The sequence below is a fragment of the Macaca fascicularis genome, chromosome 2 (genome assembly GCF_037993035.2).
Source record: "Macaca fascicularis isolate 582-1 chromosome 2, T2T-MFA8v1.1".
NCBI lineage: Eukaryota > Metazoa > Chordata > Mammalia > Primates > Cercopithecidae > Macaca > Macaca fascicularis.
In genome coordinates, this window is record NC_088376.1 from 97,434,983 (window position 1) to 97,451,656 (window position 16,674).

The following is a 16,674-nucleotide window of genomic DNA, read 5'->3' on the forward strand; positions in this document are numbered from 1 at the left end:
GAACTGGATAGATGCCTTCCTCAGGAGGAGGAGCCAAGGGCTGTTTCCTGTCCCTGGACTTTGGAATTGGGCCATCTAGTCAGTGAGTGGCCAAGAACCCAACGAAGCTGCCCCATGAAGGGAACTGAGCTCAGTCAAAGAGATTCGTGGCAGAGCGCTAGGGTTAATAGAGGCCCACAAACTCTTATTGCTGAAGGCTCTAGGGCTGCCCCATCCTTGCCCTTCCTGAGATTTGATGGATCACCTCTCCCTGGGTTTCCACAAGTCCTCTCTCTCTATCTCTCAATAATCTATTAAATTTGGGTGTGAGTGGATTTCTGTCCCTTGCATCCAAAGTCTCCTTGGCTATGATGGAGTTCTATAGGAATGAGAGCAAGAGGCAGGGGTCCAAGGGTAGGAGCTTCTAAGTTTAGGACTTTAGAAATAACACCGTTAAGTGTGTTGATGTCTAAGTCAGAGTGGAGGTGATTCTCTCTAAGCATCATCCATTCCGTTCTGTCCCACAGACATTTATCAAGCGCCTGCTCTGTGCCTAGCATTGTGCTAGGTGCTAGAGAGCCAAAAATAAATAAACAGCAGCTGCTCTTGTGGAGCTCACAGTCTTGGAGGGGTTAAAGACACGGAAACAAATTACAACACAGCTTAACAACAGTGACAGAAGCACGTATGATATGGTTTGACTGCAGCCCCACCCAGATCTTATCTTGAATTGTAGTTTCCATAATCCCCATGTGTGGTGGGAGGGGCCCAGTAGGAGGTCATTGAATTATGAGGGCAGTTTCCTCCATGCTGTTCTTGTGATAGTGAGTTCTCACGAGATCTGATGGTTTTATAAGGGGCTTCCCCTTTCACTCAGCTCTTTTTCTTCTCTCTCCTGCCACCATGTAAAGAAGGATGTGTTTGCTTTCCCTTCCATCATGATTGCAAGTTTCCTGAGGCCTCCCCAGTCATGTAGAACTGTGAGTCAATTAAATCTCTTTCCTTTATAAATTACCCAGTCTTGGGTATTTCTTCATAGCAGCCTGAGAAGGGACTAATACAACACACAAAGTTGGCAGCAAAGTGAGTGGTGGAAAGGAGTCGTGGAAAAGCAAACAAGGGAGGGTTTTAACTACAGCTTGACATCCTCCAGTAATGTGGTCAGGTCCTGGAGGGTTTTGGCAATGGTGCTAAAACGAGGGTGTAAGAACAAAATCCCCTAGATTTTGGACAGGTGAGCTTGCTGAGGTGTCGGGACCACCTGGAAAATGTGATAAGAAGTGACAAAGCGGCAGGGTGCAGTGGCTCATGCCTGTAATCCCAGCACTTTGGGAGGCCAAGGCAGGCAGATCTCCTGAGGTCAGGAGTTCGAGGCCAGCCTGGCCAACATGGTAAAACCCTGTCTCTACTAAAAATACAAAAATTAGCTGGGCGTGGTGGCACGTGCCTGTAATCACAGCTACTCGGGAGGCTGAGGCAGGAGAATAGCTTGAACCCAGGAGGTGGAGGTTGCAGTGAACCGAGATCGGGTCACTGCACTCCAGCCTAGACAACAGAGCAAGACTCTATCTCAAAAAAAAAAAAAAAAAGTGACAAAGGAGCTAACTTCTGTCTTTTCTGGAAAGTCTGGGAAATGGGCTATTAGCCTCCAAAGATAATGGAGACAATAGTAATGAAGGTGTCTGGGAGAAAAGTCTAAGACAGAGAAGGTTAGACACCCTCATGAGAAGGTTAGGCACCCTGGTGAGAAGGTTAGGCACCCTCATGGAAATGCACTGTGGCTAGGGTGGAGGGGAAGTCTTTACTCACAACTGAACATGGTTCCATGGGGGTCAGAAGATAACAAAGTGTTCATTTAATACATGTTTCCTGAATGCAGACTATATGGGAGGCACAGGACTCCTGCCTTGCAGAGCAGTCTAGTGGAGAAGACAGATATTTATCAAATAATCACGCAAATAAAATGTTAAAAATATAGGCCAGGCATGGTGGCTCAGACCTACAATCCCAACACTTTGGGAAGCCGAGGCAGGCAGATTACTTAAGGTCAGGAGTTCAACATCAGCCTGGTCAATATGGTGAAACCTTGTCTCTACTAAAAATACAAAAATTAGCTGGGCATGGTGGCGCAGGCTTGTAGTTCCAGCTACTCAGGAGGCTGAGGCACGAGAATCATTGGAACCTGGGAGACAGAGGCTGCAGTGAGCCAAGATTGCACCACTGCACTTCAGCCTAAGTGACAGAGTGAGACTTTATCTAAAAAAAAAAAAGTTAAAAAATACAACTAAAAAGTGCTATGAAGGAGAGGTACAGTGCGGAACTTCTCTGTGTGGAAATAAGGTCAAAGAAGACTCCCTGAGGAGGTGGCAATTGAGCCACGAACCAAATGATGAGTAGGAGGTTACCAGTGAAGAGGGAAGGGAAGAGGGTAGACTGTAATTTAATTGTGTTTTGAATTTGACACTCAGACAGATATATGGTACTGAGAAAGAGAGGGGAGGAGTAGCAAGGATAACAAGAGACAGTCAAAAGTTCCAGGGGCCCTTGGAAGAAAGATACTGAGAACAGAGTGGCCACGCTTGTAACTGCCTTTGTTTCTCCTGATCACTGTTACATGAAACTTATTGAAATTCATACCCTCTCCAGTGAACAAACTTCCTTTCTTTATCCATTCATTCATCCATCTACCCGTCCTACAGTGAGCCAGGTACCTGGCTAGGAGACCCGTTAGCCCAGAGTTTACAAATTGGTAGAAATTCTATTTCAGGCATTTTGTTGCTATTGTTTTGACTCCCTGCTTACCAGGAAAGAGAACAAAAAAGTGACTGTGCTGATCAAAATATGGACCAACAAAACTCTAAGAAGAAACCAGGGCCGCCGGGTGCAGTGGCTCACACCTGTAATCCCAGAACTTTGAGAGGCCGAGGCGGGTGGATCACAAGGTCAGGAGTTCAAAGCCAGCCTGGCTAAGATGGTAAAACCGGGTCTCTACTAAAAATACAAAAATTAGCCAGGCATGGTGGTGGGCACCTGTAATCCCAGCTACTTGGGAGGCTGAGGCAGAGAACTGCTTGAACCCGGGAGGCAGAGGTTGCAGTGAGCCAAGCTTGTGCCACTGTACTCCAGCCTGGGCCACAGAATGAGACTCCATCTCAAAAAAAAAAAAAAAAAAAAAAAACCAGGGTCTACAGCACACTGATCTCTCTATCCACAATTGCTGAGGAAATGTGGGAAGAAGGAGGAAGGATGGTAAGATATCCAAGAGCTTGTTCCACTCAGAGTTCAGTCATCCCTCACTTAAATAAAACAGACTCTGTATTTGATGCAAATGTAAATCTGTAAGAAGATGTGCCACTCGGGAATATATTTATAGATTTCTTTAATTTATGACATAGAGAATCCATTTCTTGGCCGGGTGTGGTGGCTTATGCCTGTAATCCCAGCACTTTGGGAGGCCGAGACAGGAGGGTCACCTGAGGGCAGGAGTTCAAAACCAGCCTGGCCAACATGGTGAAACCCTGTCTCTACTAAAAATACAACAATTAGCCAGGTGTGGTGGCGCATGCCTGTAATCTCAGCTAGTCAGGAGGCTGAGGCAGGAGAATCAATTGAACCCAGGAGGTGGAGGTTGCAGTGAGCCGAGATCACACCATTGCACTCCAGCCTGGGCAACAAGAGTCAGACTCCGTCTCAAAAAAAAAAAGAGAGTCAATTTCTTCATAACAAGGGCTGTTTTCACAGATAGCAGTTGAAGGAGCAATCACTTGGGTGAGGAGGAGGTGACTGGGCCTGTGGCACTTCACAGACCTTCCTACAGTGGCCACAGCCATGGGACAGATGGTGCCTCCCCTCACACTGGGCATCTGGCCCCAGGGATTGTCTTCCCTTCTTTCTGGCCTCAGCCCGACAGGACCTCTTGACTGGACTCCTGCTGTCATTCTAGATTCACATCTACCTCCATGGAAGCAAAGGATTCCTCAAACTGGAGGCTTCGGATTCTCCAAAAGCAAACCGGTTCATACTTTGAATTCACATGTTAGCAAAACAAGTGACAGCCTTGTTCCAAAAGGCTAACATTAATTACCTCTCATAGGTGGCATCGTGAATAGTATTCTTTTTTATTTTGTATCTATGCATTTTCTAAATTTCCTTCAATAATCATAGATTACATTGATAATAAAGAAGTGTGAACATTTCTTAAGGGTTGCTTAAAATGAGGGTCGCCTGTAAAGTGATCCTTCTCCACCTTGGGTGAAAAACAAGCTCTGCTTCTCCTTCTCTTGCCTCATGCTCCATCGCCGGTCCCCGTGTAGAGAGGCTACCCCACGGCTTCCTCATCCTTCTTTCTTCATCCACTTACTATCTAGTCCCAGCAGCCGCCCTCTTAGCTGTCAGTCCATCCCCACCTCCTCCAGCTCCTCCATGCTCCAGCAACACTTTAGAGAAGGCAGAGGGCCAGCACGTGGCTTTCGTGCCTTCCCAGAACAAACAGCCTGAGAGAGAAGCTGGTGTTGAGAGAGAGAGGCTCTCTCATTGCAAATTAGATAAGCCCTATGAAAATAAATAAAAGCATATTCACATTTATCAAACATCTCATAGATGTGGCACCTATGGGATTTCAAAAAACCCTTCATAGACTTGCCTCCCAAACCCACACAGCAGCCCTATGAGGTAGACATCAGTTTTGTTCCCTTCTACGAGTGGGAACTGGAGGAAGGTGGCACAGAGAATGCAGAGTTGAGTCCATGGTGAGGCCTCCAGTCCATCCTTCCCTTGAAGATGCTTGACCTGCAGCCGCGATGGGCAGAACCACCCATGTGACAGGCAGCAGAATTGACAGGTCAGAACAAACGAGGCCCCAGGACGCAGCAGACACAGCCCTGGGCTGCCACGAGCCTGGCTATTTCTGACTTGCCCTAGTTAGGAGCTCCCTTCCCAGGATCGTTTTATAATCACAAGGTTGTTTGATGTTGTACAATGTGACATCCATAGGACGCTACTGAAAAAAGCCTTGGTTTTTTCATACTTTTTGTGCCTTGCAGAAAAGGTGAGGTGAAGCTTTCAAACAGCCTGTGGTTGTAGCTTTCTTTCTATTATTGATGCCCATGTGTCCTGGCAACAGTTACATCTGCAACTTTGGGCAAAGAATAGGTTGGAAGACTGTTTCAACGTTTTCCATCAGGACAAGATCATACCGACACAGCTGGGGCCTGGGAAAATAAGACAAAATATCCTTGTCCATGAATTTACAAAAATGCAATGGTCTAGTAAATAATATTATATCCTTAAGATACAAAATTACCTAGCAATTGTTTTTAATATAGAAAATGCTTACGGTGGTTGGGTGCGGTGGCTCACGCCTGTAATCCCAGCACTTTAATAGGCCAAGGCGGGTAGATACCTGAGGCCAGGAGTTCAAGACCAGCCTGGCCAACATGGCTAAACCCCGTCTCTACTAAAAATACAAAAATTATCTGGGGGTGGTGGCTCATGCCTGTGGTTCCAGCTGCTCAGGCGGCTGAGGCAGTCCTTGAGCCCAGAAAGTGGAGGTTACAGTGAGCTGAGATCGTGCCATTGCACTCTCGCCTGGGTGAGAGAACGAGACTCTGTCTCAGAAAAAAAAAAAAAAGAAAAGAAAATGCTTATAGTAAGTAAAACACCAAGGAGAAAGCAAGATATATGGCCAGGCACGGTGGTTCATGCTTATAATCCCAGCACATTAGGAGGCTGAGGCTGGCAGATCACCTGAGGCCAGGAGTTGGAGACCAGCCTGACCAACATGGTGAAACCCTGTCTCTACTAAAAATGCAAAAAATTAGCTGGGCGTGGTGGTGTGTGCCTCCCAGCTACTTCGGAGGCTGAGGCAGGAGAATTGCTTGAACCGAGGAGGCGGAGGTTGCAATGAGCCAAGATTGTGCTACTACTATACTCCAGCCTGGGGCCTGGGTGACAGAGCGAGACTCTGTCACCCCAGCCCCTCAAAAAAAGAAAGATGTAAAATTGTATTTACCATATAACTTTAGCTTTAAAAACAATAAAAGAAGGAAGATTATATAGAAATAACAATAAATATTAACAGTGGTTGCCCCTGAATAATGACAATATGGGTGATATTTTTCTGCTTCCTATCAATTTCTGTACTTTCTAGATTTTGTAAAATAAACATATATTGTCTGATATTCAGGGGAAAAAAGTATTAAAAAGTTTTAGGATGGGCCGGGCGCGGTGGCTCAAGCCTGTAATCCCAGCACTTTGGGAGGCCGAGATGGGCGGATCACGAGGTCAGGAGATCGAGACCATCCTGGCTAACACGGTGAAACCCCGTCTCTACTAAAAAATACAAAAAAAATAGCCGGGCGAGGTGGCAGGCGCCTGTAGTCCCAGCTACTCGGGAGGCTGAGGCAGGAGAATGGCATAAACCCGGGAGGCGGAGCTTGCAGTGAGCTGAGATCCAGCCACTGCACTCCAGCCTGGGTGACAGAGCGAGACTCCGTCTCAAAAAAAAAAAAAAAAAAAAAAAAAAAAAGTTTTAGGATGTAATGACTATCCTCTTAGGAGAAACTTGTATTATTAAATGTTTTAGGGTACCCTAAACTTTCTTTTTTTGTTTTTTTGTTTTTTTTTTTTTTTTTGAGAGAGAGAGGGTCTCACCCTGTCGCCCAGGCTGGAGTGCAGTGGTACGATCTCGGCTCACTGCAACCTCCGCCTCCCAGGTACAAGCAATTCTCCTGCCTCAGCCTCCCAAGTAGCTGGGATTACAGGCACACGCCACCACTGCCCAGCTAATTTTTTATATTTTTGGTAGAGATGGGGTTTCACCATGTTGGCCAGGCTGGTCTCGAACTCCTGACCCAGGTGATCCACCCACTTTGGCCTCCCAAGGTGCTGGGATTACAGGCATGAGCCACCATGCTCAGTCCCTAAACTTTCAAGAAAAAGGAATTCATAAAGTACTAACTGCTCACATCATTTCCTGTCTCCCTCTCTGTCCACAGGTTAGATGCTAGGACTATATGGTAGAGGGGCATTTGTCACAAAACATACATGTCAACACAGCTCCGTACTTTAAAAAATAACAATAATTCTTTCTCTCCTTCTCCCCTTCTTTCTCTGTTTGTCTGTCTCTCTCTTCCCACACATACATTGTTGCTTATTTTTTCTGGAGCAATTGAGAATAGATTGTTTACTCCTTAAGACTTCATTGTATATTTCCTAAGAACAAGGACATTTTCAGTGCCATTATCAAATTTAAGAAATTCAATATAATACTTTCATACTGTCAAGGGTGTGGTGGCTCATGCCTGTAATCCCAGCACTTTGGGAGACTGAGGCGGGCGGATACTTGAGGCCAGGAGTTCAAGACCAGCCTGGCCAACATGGCGAAACTAAAAATACAAAAATTTTTTTTCTACTAAAAATACAAAATCACAAATGCAAAACTTAGCTGGGCATGGTGGACACGCCTGTGGTCAAGGGAATAATATGTTCCAATTTTCTGTACCTTTTTTTATCCTAGGCTCTGTTTTATCAGCTTGCCAAATTATACAAAGCTTTCATTTCTACAACAAATTACCAGCTTACAAGTAGTGTGGTAGTTAGGGAAGAATTGTATAATTCTCAGCATATAACAACTCTATTTCCTTGGATTACTAGGCCATCTATCTTTAAGTACATGCAGTATAATTTTCTTGGATTACTGGGCTGTTTTTATTTTTAAATTTTTTAAATTTAATTTTGTGTTTTTATTTTGAGATAGGATCTTGCTATGTTGCCCAGGCTGGACTCCAACTCCTGGGCTCAAGTGATCCCCTCGCCTCAGCCTCCTGAGTAGTGGGATTACAGGCATGCACCACCAAATCCAGCTGGGCTGGGCTATTTGCTTTCTGGCCTTTTTTTTTTTTTTCTTTTTTTGCAGAGACAGGGTCTCCATATGTTGCCCAGGCTGGCTAGAACTCCTGAGCTGAAGCAATCCTCCCACCTTGGCCTCCCAAAGTGCTGAGATTATAGGCCTGAGCCACTACACTTGGCCTGGGCTACTTGTTTATAATAAAAACTAGTTTTGGAAAACCCATCATGTCCTTCATTGTGAATAATAGAGTCTTATTAAAACATCAGACCAAGCAGATTGGACAGGATCCAGCAATATCCCTGGAAACTAGCATTTTGTCTACCCTCAGCTCACCTTTCCGGATGGGCAAGGGACCTTAATTTCATTCGGAGAATCCTGAGCTTGTACCTTGGGCCTATTATAGATCCTGTAGAGAACATCAAGGAAACTGCAGCCACTTTATCCAGATCTTGATTAAATCTTGCAAGTAGACTCACTTGGTGATATTTCTGAAATGTGGTGGGTTCACTGGAAGGAAGAAATAATATTGAAAAATGGATAAAGACTACTAATGAAAGAAAGCAGTTTTGAAGCCTACAAGTCACTGGTAAGCTGGTAACTACTTCACCCCATAGCCTGCACTAGCTGATGTGTTGTTTGTTTGTTTGTTTGTTTGTTTGTTTCTTTTTTTTTTTTTTTTTTTTGAGACAGAGTCTTGCTCTGTCGCCCAGGCTGGGGTGCAGTGGCCGGATCTCAGCTCACTGCAAGCTCCGCCTCCCGGGTTTAGACCATTCTCCTGCCTCAGCCTCCCGAGTAGCTGGGACTACAGGCGCCCGCCACCTCGCCCGGCTAGTTTTTTGTATTTTTTAGTAGAGATGGGGTTTCACCGTGTTAGCCAGGATGGTCTCGATCTCCTGACCTCGTGATCTGCCCATCTCGGCCTCCCAAAGTGCTGGGATTACAGGCTTGAGCCACCGCGCCCGGCCGTTTGTTTGTTTCTGAGACAGGGTTCACTCTATTGCCCAGGCTGGAGTATAGTAACCTCCCAAGAACTAGTCAACTTTGATGGGCAAAGTCTGCTGACTCCAAAGGGCTGTGTAAGTGACCCAAAATGACATTAGAGTGATATGATGCTAATGACTGCCTCCTACACACCAGGTGATGTCCTTGTCTCTTGACTCATCTCTCCGACCCCCTGAAACATTCTGCGAGGGGGGCATTATTCTCCTCATTTAATAGACAGAAACAGATGCTTACAGAGATTGAGCTCCCCAGGTCACAGGCCTTATATGCAGCAGTGAAGGGATTCCAGCCCAGTTCTGACTGAATTCAAAGTTATGATCTTTCCATTAAACTGCATCCCTAGATGCCTAAGTACATCTTTAGCCAAACTAGATGTTAATTGAATTGTGCCTAAGCATGCATTTTATTTAGTTCTCCCTCTCAAGATGAACCTTAAAAGAGGCAAATCCAGAGTCCGATACTTTTTTCCAAGTGTATAGAGATGTTTTCTATAGGTGGGAAACCAAATTGAAGTTAAGGTATATCACTGGAGAGGTTCAGTTCAGTCAATGTCTTTCTGGGAGGTGGAAGGACCATGGAGCCCCTGGCTTCAGTAACAGAAGGCTTGCTCTAGACATTAATCCTTTGTGGTTTTCTTTTGTTCTTTTTTGTTTTTTGGGTTTTTTTTGGTTTTTTTTGAGATGGAGTCTTGCTCTGTTGCCCAGGCTGGAGTGCAGTGGTGTGATCTCAGTTCACTGCAACCTCTGCCTCATGGGTTTAAGTGATTTTCCTGCCTCACCCTCCTGAGTAGCTGGGATTATAGGCACCCGCCACCTGTCCTGGCTAATTTTTGTATTTTTAGCGGAGACACTGTTTCTCCATATTGGACAGGCTGGTCTTGAACTCCCGACCTCAGGTGATTCACCTGCCTCAGCCTCCCAAGGTGCTGGAATTACAAGCATGAGCCACTGAGCCTGGCCAACATTAATTCTTACTTTGGGAATGGGGTGATTGTGACGAGGTATCTGTCACCCCACCGGGATCATGTCTAAGTCCCAAGGAGTACAGAAGTGCCACAAATAAAACTAATCTGAAAGGCGCCCAGATTTTGTTTTCTTGATACCATCTCTACTGAAAGAAACTAGGGCTCCCTGGAGAAATGATTGATTCCACAGCTGGGGCAGGAAATGTGCAAAGTGATCCTGGAAACCCGTGTGCCAGAAAGTTAGGAAGTGTTTCAAAGAGTGATGGAAGCCGGGCGTGGTGGCTCATGCCTACAATCCCCACACTTTGGGAGGCTGAGGCAGGCAGATCACGAGGTCAAGAGATCAAGACCATCCTGGCTAACATGGTGAAAACCCATCTCTACTAAAAATATAAAAATTAACTGGGCATGGTGGCTCGCGCTTGTAGTCCCAGCTACTCAGGAGGCTGAGGCAGGAGATTTGCTTAAACCTGGGAGGTGGAGTTTGCAGTGAGCTGAGATCACACCATTATACTCCAGCCTGGCGACAGAGCAAGACTCTGTCTCAAAATTAAAAAAAAAAAAAAAAAAGTGATATAAATGTTCAAAAGACACAGAATCATCTCACACCCATTCAGATGGCTAATATCAAAATAATAGAACATAACAAATGTTGGTGAGGATGTAGAGAAACCGGAACCTGTGTGCACTGTCAGTGGGATTGGAAAATTGTGCAACCATTAAGGAAAACAGTATAGTGGTGTCTCAAAAAATTAAAAATAGAACTGCAATATGATCCAGAAATTCCACTTCTGGATATGTCCAAAAAAATTGAAAGCAGAGTCTCAAAGAGATATTTGCACACCCATGTTCATAGCAGCACTAGTCACAATAGGCAAGAGGAGGAGGCAACCCAAGTGTTCATTGATGGAAGAATAAACAAGTGTGGTATATGCATACAATGAAATATTATTCAGCCTTAAAAAAGAAGGAAATCAGCCAAGCGTGGTGGCTCACGGCTATAATCCTAACACTTTGGGAGGCCGAGGCAGGCAGATCATGAAGTTAGGAGTTTGAGACCAGCCTGGCCAGCATGGTGAAACCCCGTCTCTACTAAAAATACAAAAAAATTAGCTGGGCATGGTGGTATGCACCTGTAGTCCCAGCCACTCGGGAGGCTGAGGCAGGAGAATGGCGTAAACCCGGGAGGCGGAGCTTGCAGTAAGCCGAGATCGCGCCACTGCACTCCAGCCTGGGCGACAGAGCAAGACTCCGTCTCAAAAAAAAAAAAAAAAAAAAAAAAAAAGGAAGTAGAATGGTGTTTACTTTGGGGTGGGGGAAGGGAAGTTGTTTAATGGGTGTAGAGTTTTGGTTTCACAAGATGAAAAAGTTCTGGAAATCTATTTCACAACAATGTGAATATACTTAACACTACTAAACTGTACGCCAAAAAAATGATTAAGATGGTAATTTTTATGTTATTTATTTTTACCACAATAAAAAATAATTTTTTTTTTTTTTTTTGAGATGGAGTTTTGCTCTTGTTGCCCAGGCTGGAGTGCAATGGCGCAATCTCAGCTCACTGCAACCTCTGCCTCCTGGTTTCAAGCAATTCTCCTGCCTCAGCCTCCTGAGTAGCTGGGATTACAGGCATGTGCCACCACACCCAGCTGATTTTTTTTTATTTTTGAGATGGAGTGTCGCTCTGTCACCCAGGCTGGAGTGCAGTGACTTGATCTCGACTCACTGCAACCTCTGCCTCCTGGGTTCAAGCAATTCTCCTGCCTCAGCCTCCGGAGTACCTGGGACTATAGGCGCCCACCACCACACCTGGCTAATTTTTTGTATTTTTAGTAGGGACGGGGTTTCACCATGTTAGCCAGGATGGTCTCGATCTCCTGACCTCGTGATCTGCCCCCCTTCGGCCTCCCAGAGTGCTGGGATTACAGGCGTGAGCCACTGTGCCCAGCCAATTTTTTGTAATTTTAGTAGAAACAGGGTTTCGCCATGTTAACCAGGCTGGTTTCCAACTCCTGACCTCAGATGATCCACCCACCTCGGCCTCACGAAGTGCTGGGATTACAGGTGTAAACCTCCACGCCTGGCCAAAAAAGAATTTTCTTTAAAAGACAATAACAAGTGTTGGCAAGGATGTGGAGAAATTGGAACCCTCATACATTGCTGGTGGGAATGTTAAATAGTACAACTGCCAAAAATAGTTTGGCAGTTCCTAAAAATGTTCAACATATACCGTATGACCCAGTAATTCCATTCCTGGTATATACCCAAGAGAAATGAAAACATGGTCACATAAAAACTTTTATCCAAATGTTCATAGCAGCATTATTCATAATTGCCAAAAAGTGGAAACAATCCAAATGCCCATGAACTGATGAATGAAATGTGGCATATAAATACATTGGAACACTGGCCACAAAAAGGAACAAAATATTACTACATGCCGCAACGTGGATGAATCTTGAAAACATTAAACTGACTGGGTGAGGTGGCTCATACCTGTAATCCCAGCACTTTGGGAGGCTGAGGCAGGCAGATCACCTGAAGTCGGGAGTTCGAGACCAGCCTGACCAACATGGAGAAACCCCATCTCTACTAAAAATATAAAATTAAGCCCGGCGCGGTGGCTCACGCCTGTAATCCCAGCACTTTGGGAGGCCGAGGTGGGGGATCACCTGAGGTCAGGAGTTCGACACCATCCTGGCCAACATGGCAAAACTCTGTCTCTACTAAAAGTACAAAAATTAGCTGGGTGTTGTGTGGCCACCTGTAATCCTAGCTACTCAGGAGGTTGAGGCAGGAGAATTGCTTGAACCCAGGAGGCGGAGATTGTAGTGAGCAGAGATCGCGCCACTGCACTTCAGCCTGGGTGACAAGAGCAAGACTGCGTCTCAAAAAAAAAAAAAAAATATATATATATATATATATGCATATATCCGGGCGTGGTGGAGCATGCCTGTAATCCCAGCTACTCGTGAGGCTGAGGCAAGAGAATCGCTTGAACCCAGGGGGACGGAGGTTTCGGTGAGCCAAGATCGTGCCATTTTACTCCAGCTTGGGCAATAAGAGCAAAACTCCGTCTCAAAAAAAAAAAAAAAAAAAAGAAAACATTAAACTAGCCAAACAAAGCCAGGCACAAAAGGCCACATATCGTATGATTATCTTTATAGGACATGTCCAGAATAGGCAAATTCAGAGAAAGTTTAGTGGTTGCCAGCGGGTAGGGAGTAGACATGTAGAATTACTACTAAAGGATATAGGGTTTCTTTTTGAGATGATGAAAATGGTTTGGAATTAAATGATGGTGATTGTTGTACATTTTGTGACTATATTAAAATTTACTAAATTGTATACTTTATTTTAAAATTTTTTTAATTTTTTTTTTTTTTTTTTTTTTTTGAGACAGGGTCTGGCTCTGTTGACCAGGCTGGAGTGCAATGGCACAATCTTGGCTCACTGCAACTTCTGCCTCCTCAAGCTATCCTCCCACCTCCCAGCCTTTTGAGTAGCTGGGACTACAGGCACAAGTCATTACACCCAGCTAATTTTTGTATTTTTTGTAGAGATGGGTTTTGCCATGTTGCTCAGGCTAGTCTCGAACTCCTGAGTTCAAGTGATTCCCCATGCCTTAGCATCCCAAACTGCTGGGATACCAGCATGAGCCACTTCACCCAGCCAAATTGTATGTTTTAAAATGTGAATGTGGCCGGCAAAGTGGCTCACGCCTGTAATTCCAGCACTTTGGGAGGCTGAGGCAGGCAGATCACCTGAGGTCAGGAGTTAGAGACCAGCCTGGCCAACATGGTGAAACTCCGTCTCTACTAAAAATACAAAAATTATCTGGGCATGGTGGCAGGTGCCTGTAATCCTTGCTACTTGGGAGGCTGAGGCAGGAGAATCACTTGAACCTGCGAGGTGGAGATTGCAGTGAGCAGAGATCCCGCCACTGTACTCCAGTCTGGGCAACAAAGCGAGACTCTGTCTCAAAAATAAAATAAAATAAAATAATAAAAAAAGAGGGTGAATTTTATGTGAATTATTTCTCAATTTTTAATTTTATTTTTTGAGACAAGATCTCACTCTGTCACTCAGGCTGGAGTGCAGTGGTGTAATCATAGCTCACTGTAGTTTCAAACTCCTGGATTCAAGTGATACCCTCGGCTGAGCCTCTTGAGTAGCTGGGACTACAGGCACATACCACCAAGCCCACTGTTTGTTTGTTTGTTCGTTTGTTTTCTGTACAGACAGAGTCTTGCTATGTTGTCCAGGCTGGTTTCAAATTCCTGGGCTCAAGCTATCCCCCTGCCTCAGCCTCCCAAAGTGCTGGGATTACAGGAATAAGTCACTGAGCTTGGCCTTTCAAAATGGTTTTTTTAAAAAGCAAATACAAATACATGAATCCAGGGAGAGTCTCCAGACCAATAATAATCTTGACTGTGACTTCATCTATTCCCATAGTCTGGTAAGACTGGATCAACTCAGGGTACATGCTCTAATATCATTTTCTTTTTCTTAAATTGTAAAAATAATTTAAAAAATGATAAAGTTCATCTTGAAAAAAAGAGAAGAGTACCCATAATCTCACCATGTAATATAACGATTATTTTCTTTTTGTACATATTCTCTGATTGATAGTGATGTTTTCACAAACAGGACTAAAATAAGAATGTGCATTAAAGATGTTAAGGTATTTATCTTAATCAAGATACAAAACTCCAAATTTAGGAATTCCTACTTAGGAGACATTCACTGTATAAAATTAAAAATTGGGCTGGGTGTGGGGGCTCATGCCTGTAATCCCTGCACTTTGGGAGGCCAAGGCGGGAGGATCGCTTGAGCTCAGGAGTTCAAGCCTAGCCTGGGCAATAGTGATACCTCATCTCTACAGAAAAATTAAAAAGTAGCTAGACATGGTGGTGCACTTAGTTCCAGCTACTCTGAAGGCTGAGCCCAGAGAATCGCTTGAGCCCAGGCGGTTGAGCTACGGTAAGCCATGATCTCGCCACTGCACTCCGGCCTGTGTGACAGAGTGAAACCCTGTTTCAAGAAAAAAAAAAAATTCTAAGACATATGTAAAGCAAATATGTAACAAATTATTGACAGAATACTTAAGTTTTGCTAAGTGGGAAAATTTCATTATATAATTGCACAATCTTCCCTGCTAGTTCTTAGAATCTCCAGAATAGAAAATTCTAAATTCTAGGTAAGATCTCTGCTCTTGCTTCCTCACTGAACATTCCTCAAGATGCGCCCCATAGCGGTGATCTCCCTGAAAATGCTGCCCCACCGTGGATGTGGGGACATTAGCTATGAAACAAATCAGCAGGGAACCCTAAAAAAATAAATAAATAAATAACCAGCCCAGCAGGGTGGCTCATGCCTGTAATCCCAGCACTTTGGGAGGCCAAGGCGGGTGGATCACAAGGTCAGGAGATCGAGACCATCCTGGCTAACACAATGAAACCCCGTCTCTACTGAAAATACAAAAAATTAGCCAGGTGTGGTGGCGGGTGCCTGTAGTCCCAGCTACTAGGGAGGCTGAGGCAGGAGAATCGGGTGAACCCAGGAGGTGGAGCTTGCAGTGAGCTGAGATCGTGCCACTGCACTCCAGCCTGGGGGACAGTTAGACTCTGTCTCAAAAAAACAAAAAACAAACAAACAAAAAAAACACCGCTGCACTCCCAAACTTCAAGTATGGTGGGGGTACGGGGAGCAATACAGCTTAATGGGAGGAATCTAATGTAGTGATTAAAACTATAGGTGCTGGGGTTGGATAGACCTGCTTCTGATTTCACTTGATTCACATTGATCAGCTGTGTGATACTGGCCAAATTACTTGGTCTCTCTGAGCCTCAGTTTCTTCATAGATGAAATGGGAATGGTAATGGTACCTCATAGGGTTTTGGTACAATTGCATTCGCCAATTTGTATAACATGCTTAGTTCAATAAACAAAGGTTGTTATTATTATGATCCAAAAATGCATTTTAAAAAGCCACCTACAAACCACCCACCCCACACCCACTTTCTCTATTTATCTACACAATGAACCCGTAGGGTGACTGCCACTTTCAGATGACATTCTACCCAGTCTTCTATGGATGTGGCCAAGAGACAGCCCAAGTGCTTGGTAAACAGTAGGTCCCAGAAAACATTTCCTGAATAAAATGAGCTTCAAGTTCCTTTGCTTAAAGCCTCCTCCCCCCTTTTCCTGATAATAAAGATTTTCTAAAGTATTAATTAATTTTAAACATATATATGTATATATCCATCAGAAAGTTAAAAAGAAAAGAGAAGTTGAAAAAAAAAAAAAACCACTCAAATTCCCACCACCCAAAGGGCAATGTAACATTTTGGCATGTTTCTTTTTCATTGATTTTTACATTGTTAAGCTAATTTTATGCTTTATATAATTTGATATTCTACATTTTTCACTTAGCACATTATAAGCATTTCCTTGTCTGTGTTTTATAAATGACTTCAGTGTATAGTGGGAATATTTACATTAACCATTTTCCCATTGTTAGATTTTTAGAATGTTTCCAATTTTGATTGCAAATTACATTTTCTTTTCTTTTCTTTTCTTTTCTTTTTCTTTTTCTTTTTCTTTTTAGATGGAGTCTTGCTCTGTTGCCCAGGCTGGAGTGCAGTGGCGTGATCTTGGCTCACTGCAACCTCTGCCCCCCTGGGTTCAAGCCATTCTCGTGGCTCAGCCTCCCAAGTAGTTGGGACTACAGGCGCCCGCCACCACACATGCTAATTGTTGTATTTTTAGTAGAGATGGGGTTTTACCATGTTGGCCAGGCTAGTCTTGAACTCCCGACCTCAGGTAATCTGCCTGCCTTGGCCTCCTAAAGTGCTGGGATTACAGACCTGAGCCACCA

General features: G+C 44.3%; 1 protein-coding gene across 6 annotated transcripts in view; it reads right to left on the minus strand.

Annotated features, from left to right (window-relative positions):
- Positions 1 to 4,073: 4,073 nt before the first annotated feature.
- The window catches only part of LIPH (lipase H), a 55,326-nt gene continuing 42,725 nt past the window's right edge, over positions 4,074 to 16,674 (minus strand). For 4 of the 6 annotated variants that reach the window (XM_065540331.2, XM_065540330.2, XM_045386522.3 and 1 more), the window contains 2 exons: positions 8,162 to 8,335; positions 4,074 to 5,189 (listed from right to left, as the gene is read on the minus strand). In XM_065540331.2, the coding sequence (XP_065396403.1) occupies positions 5,102 to 5,189; positions 8,162 to 8,335 (262 nt within the window). In that variant the 3' untranslated portion in view covers positions 4,074 to 5,101. The remainder of the gene's footprint in view (positions 5,190 to 8,161; positions 8,336 to 16,674) is intronic. The other 2 variants (XM_074031602.1, XM_045386521.3) reach the window with 1 other exon arrangement.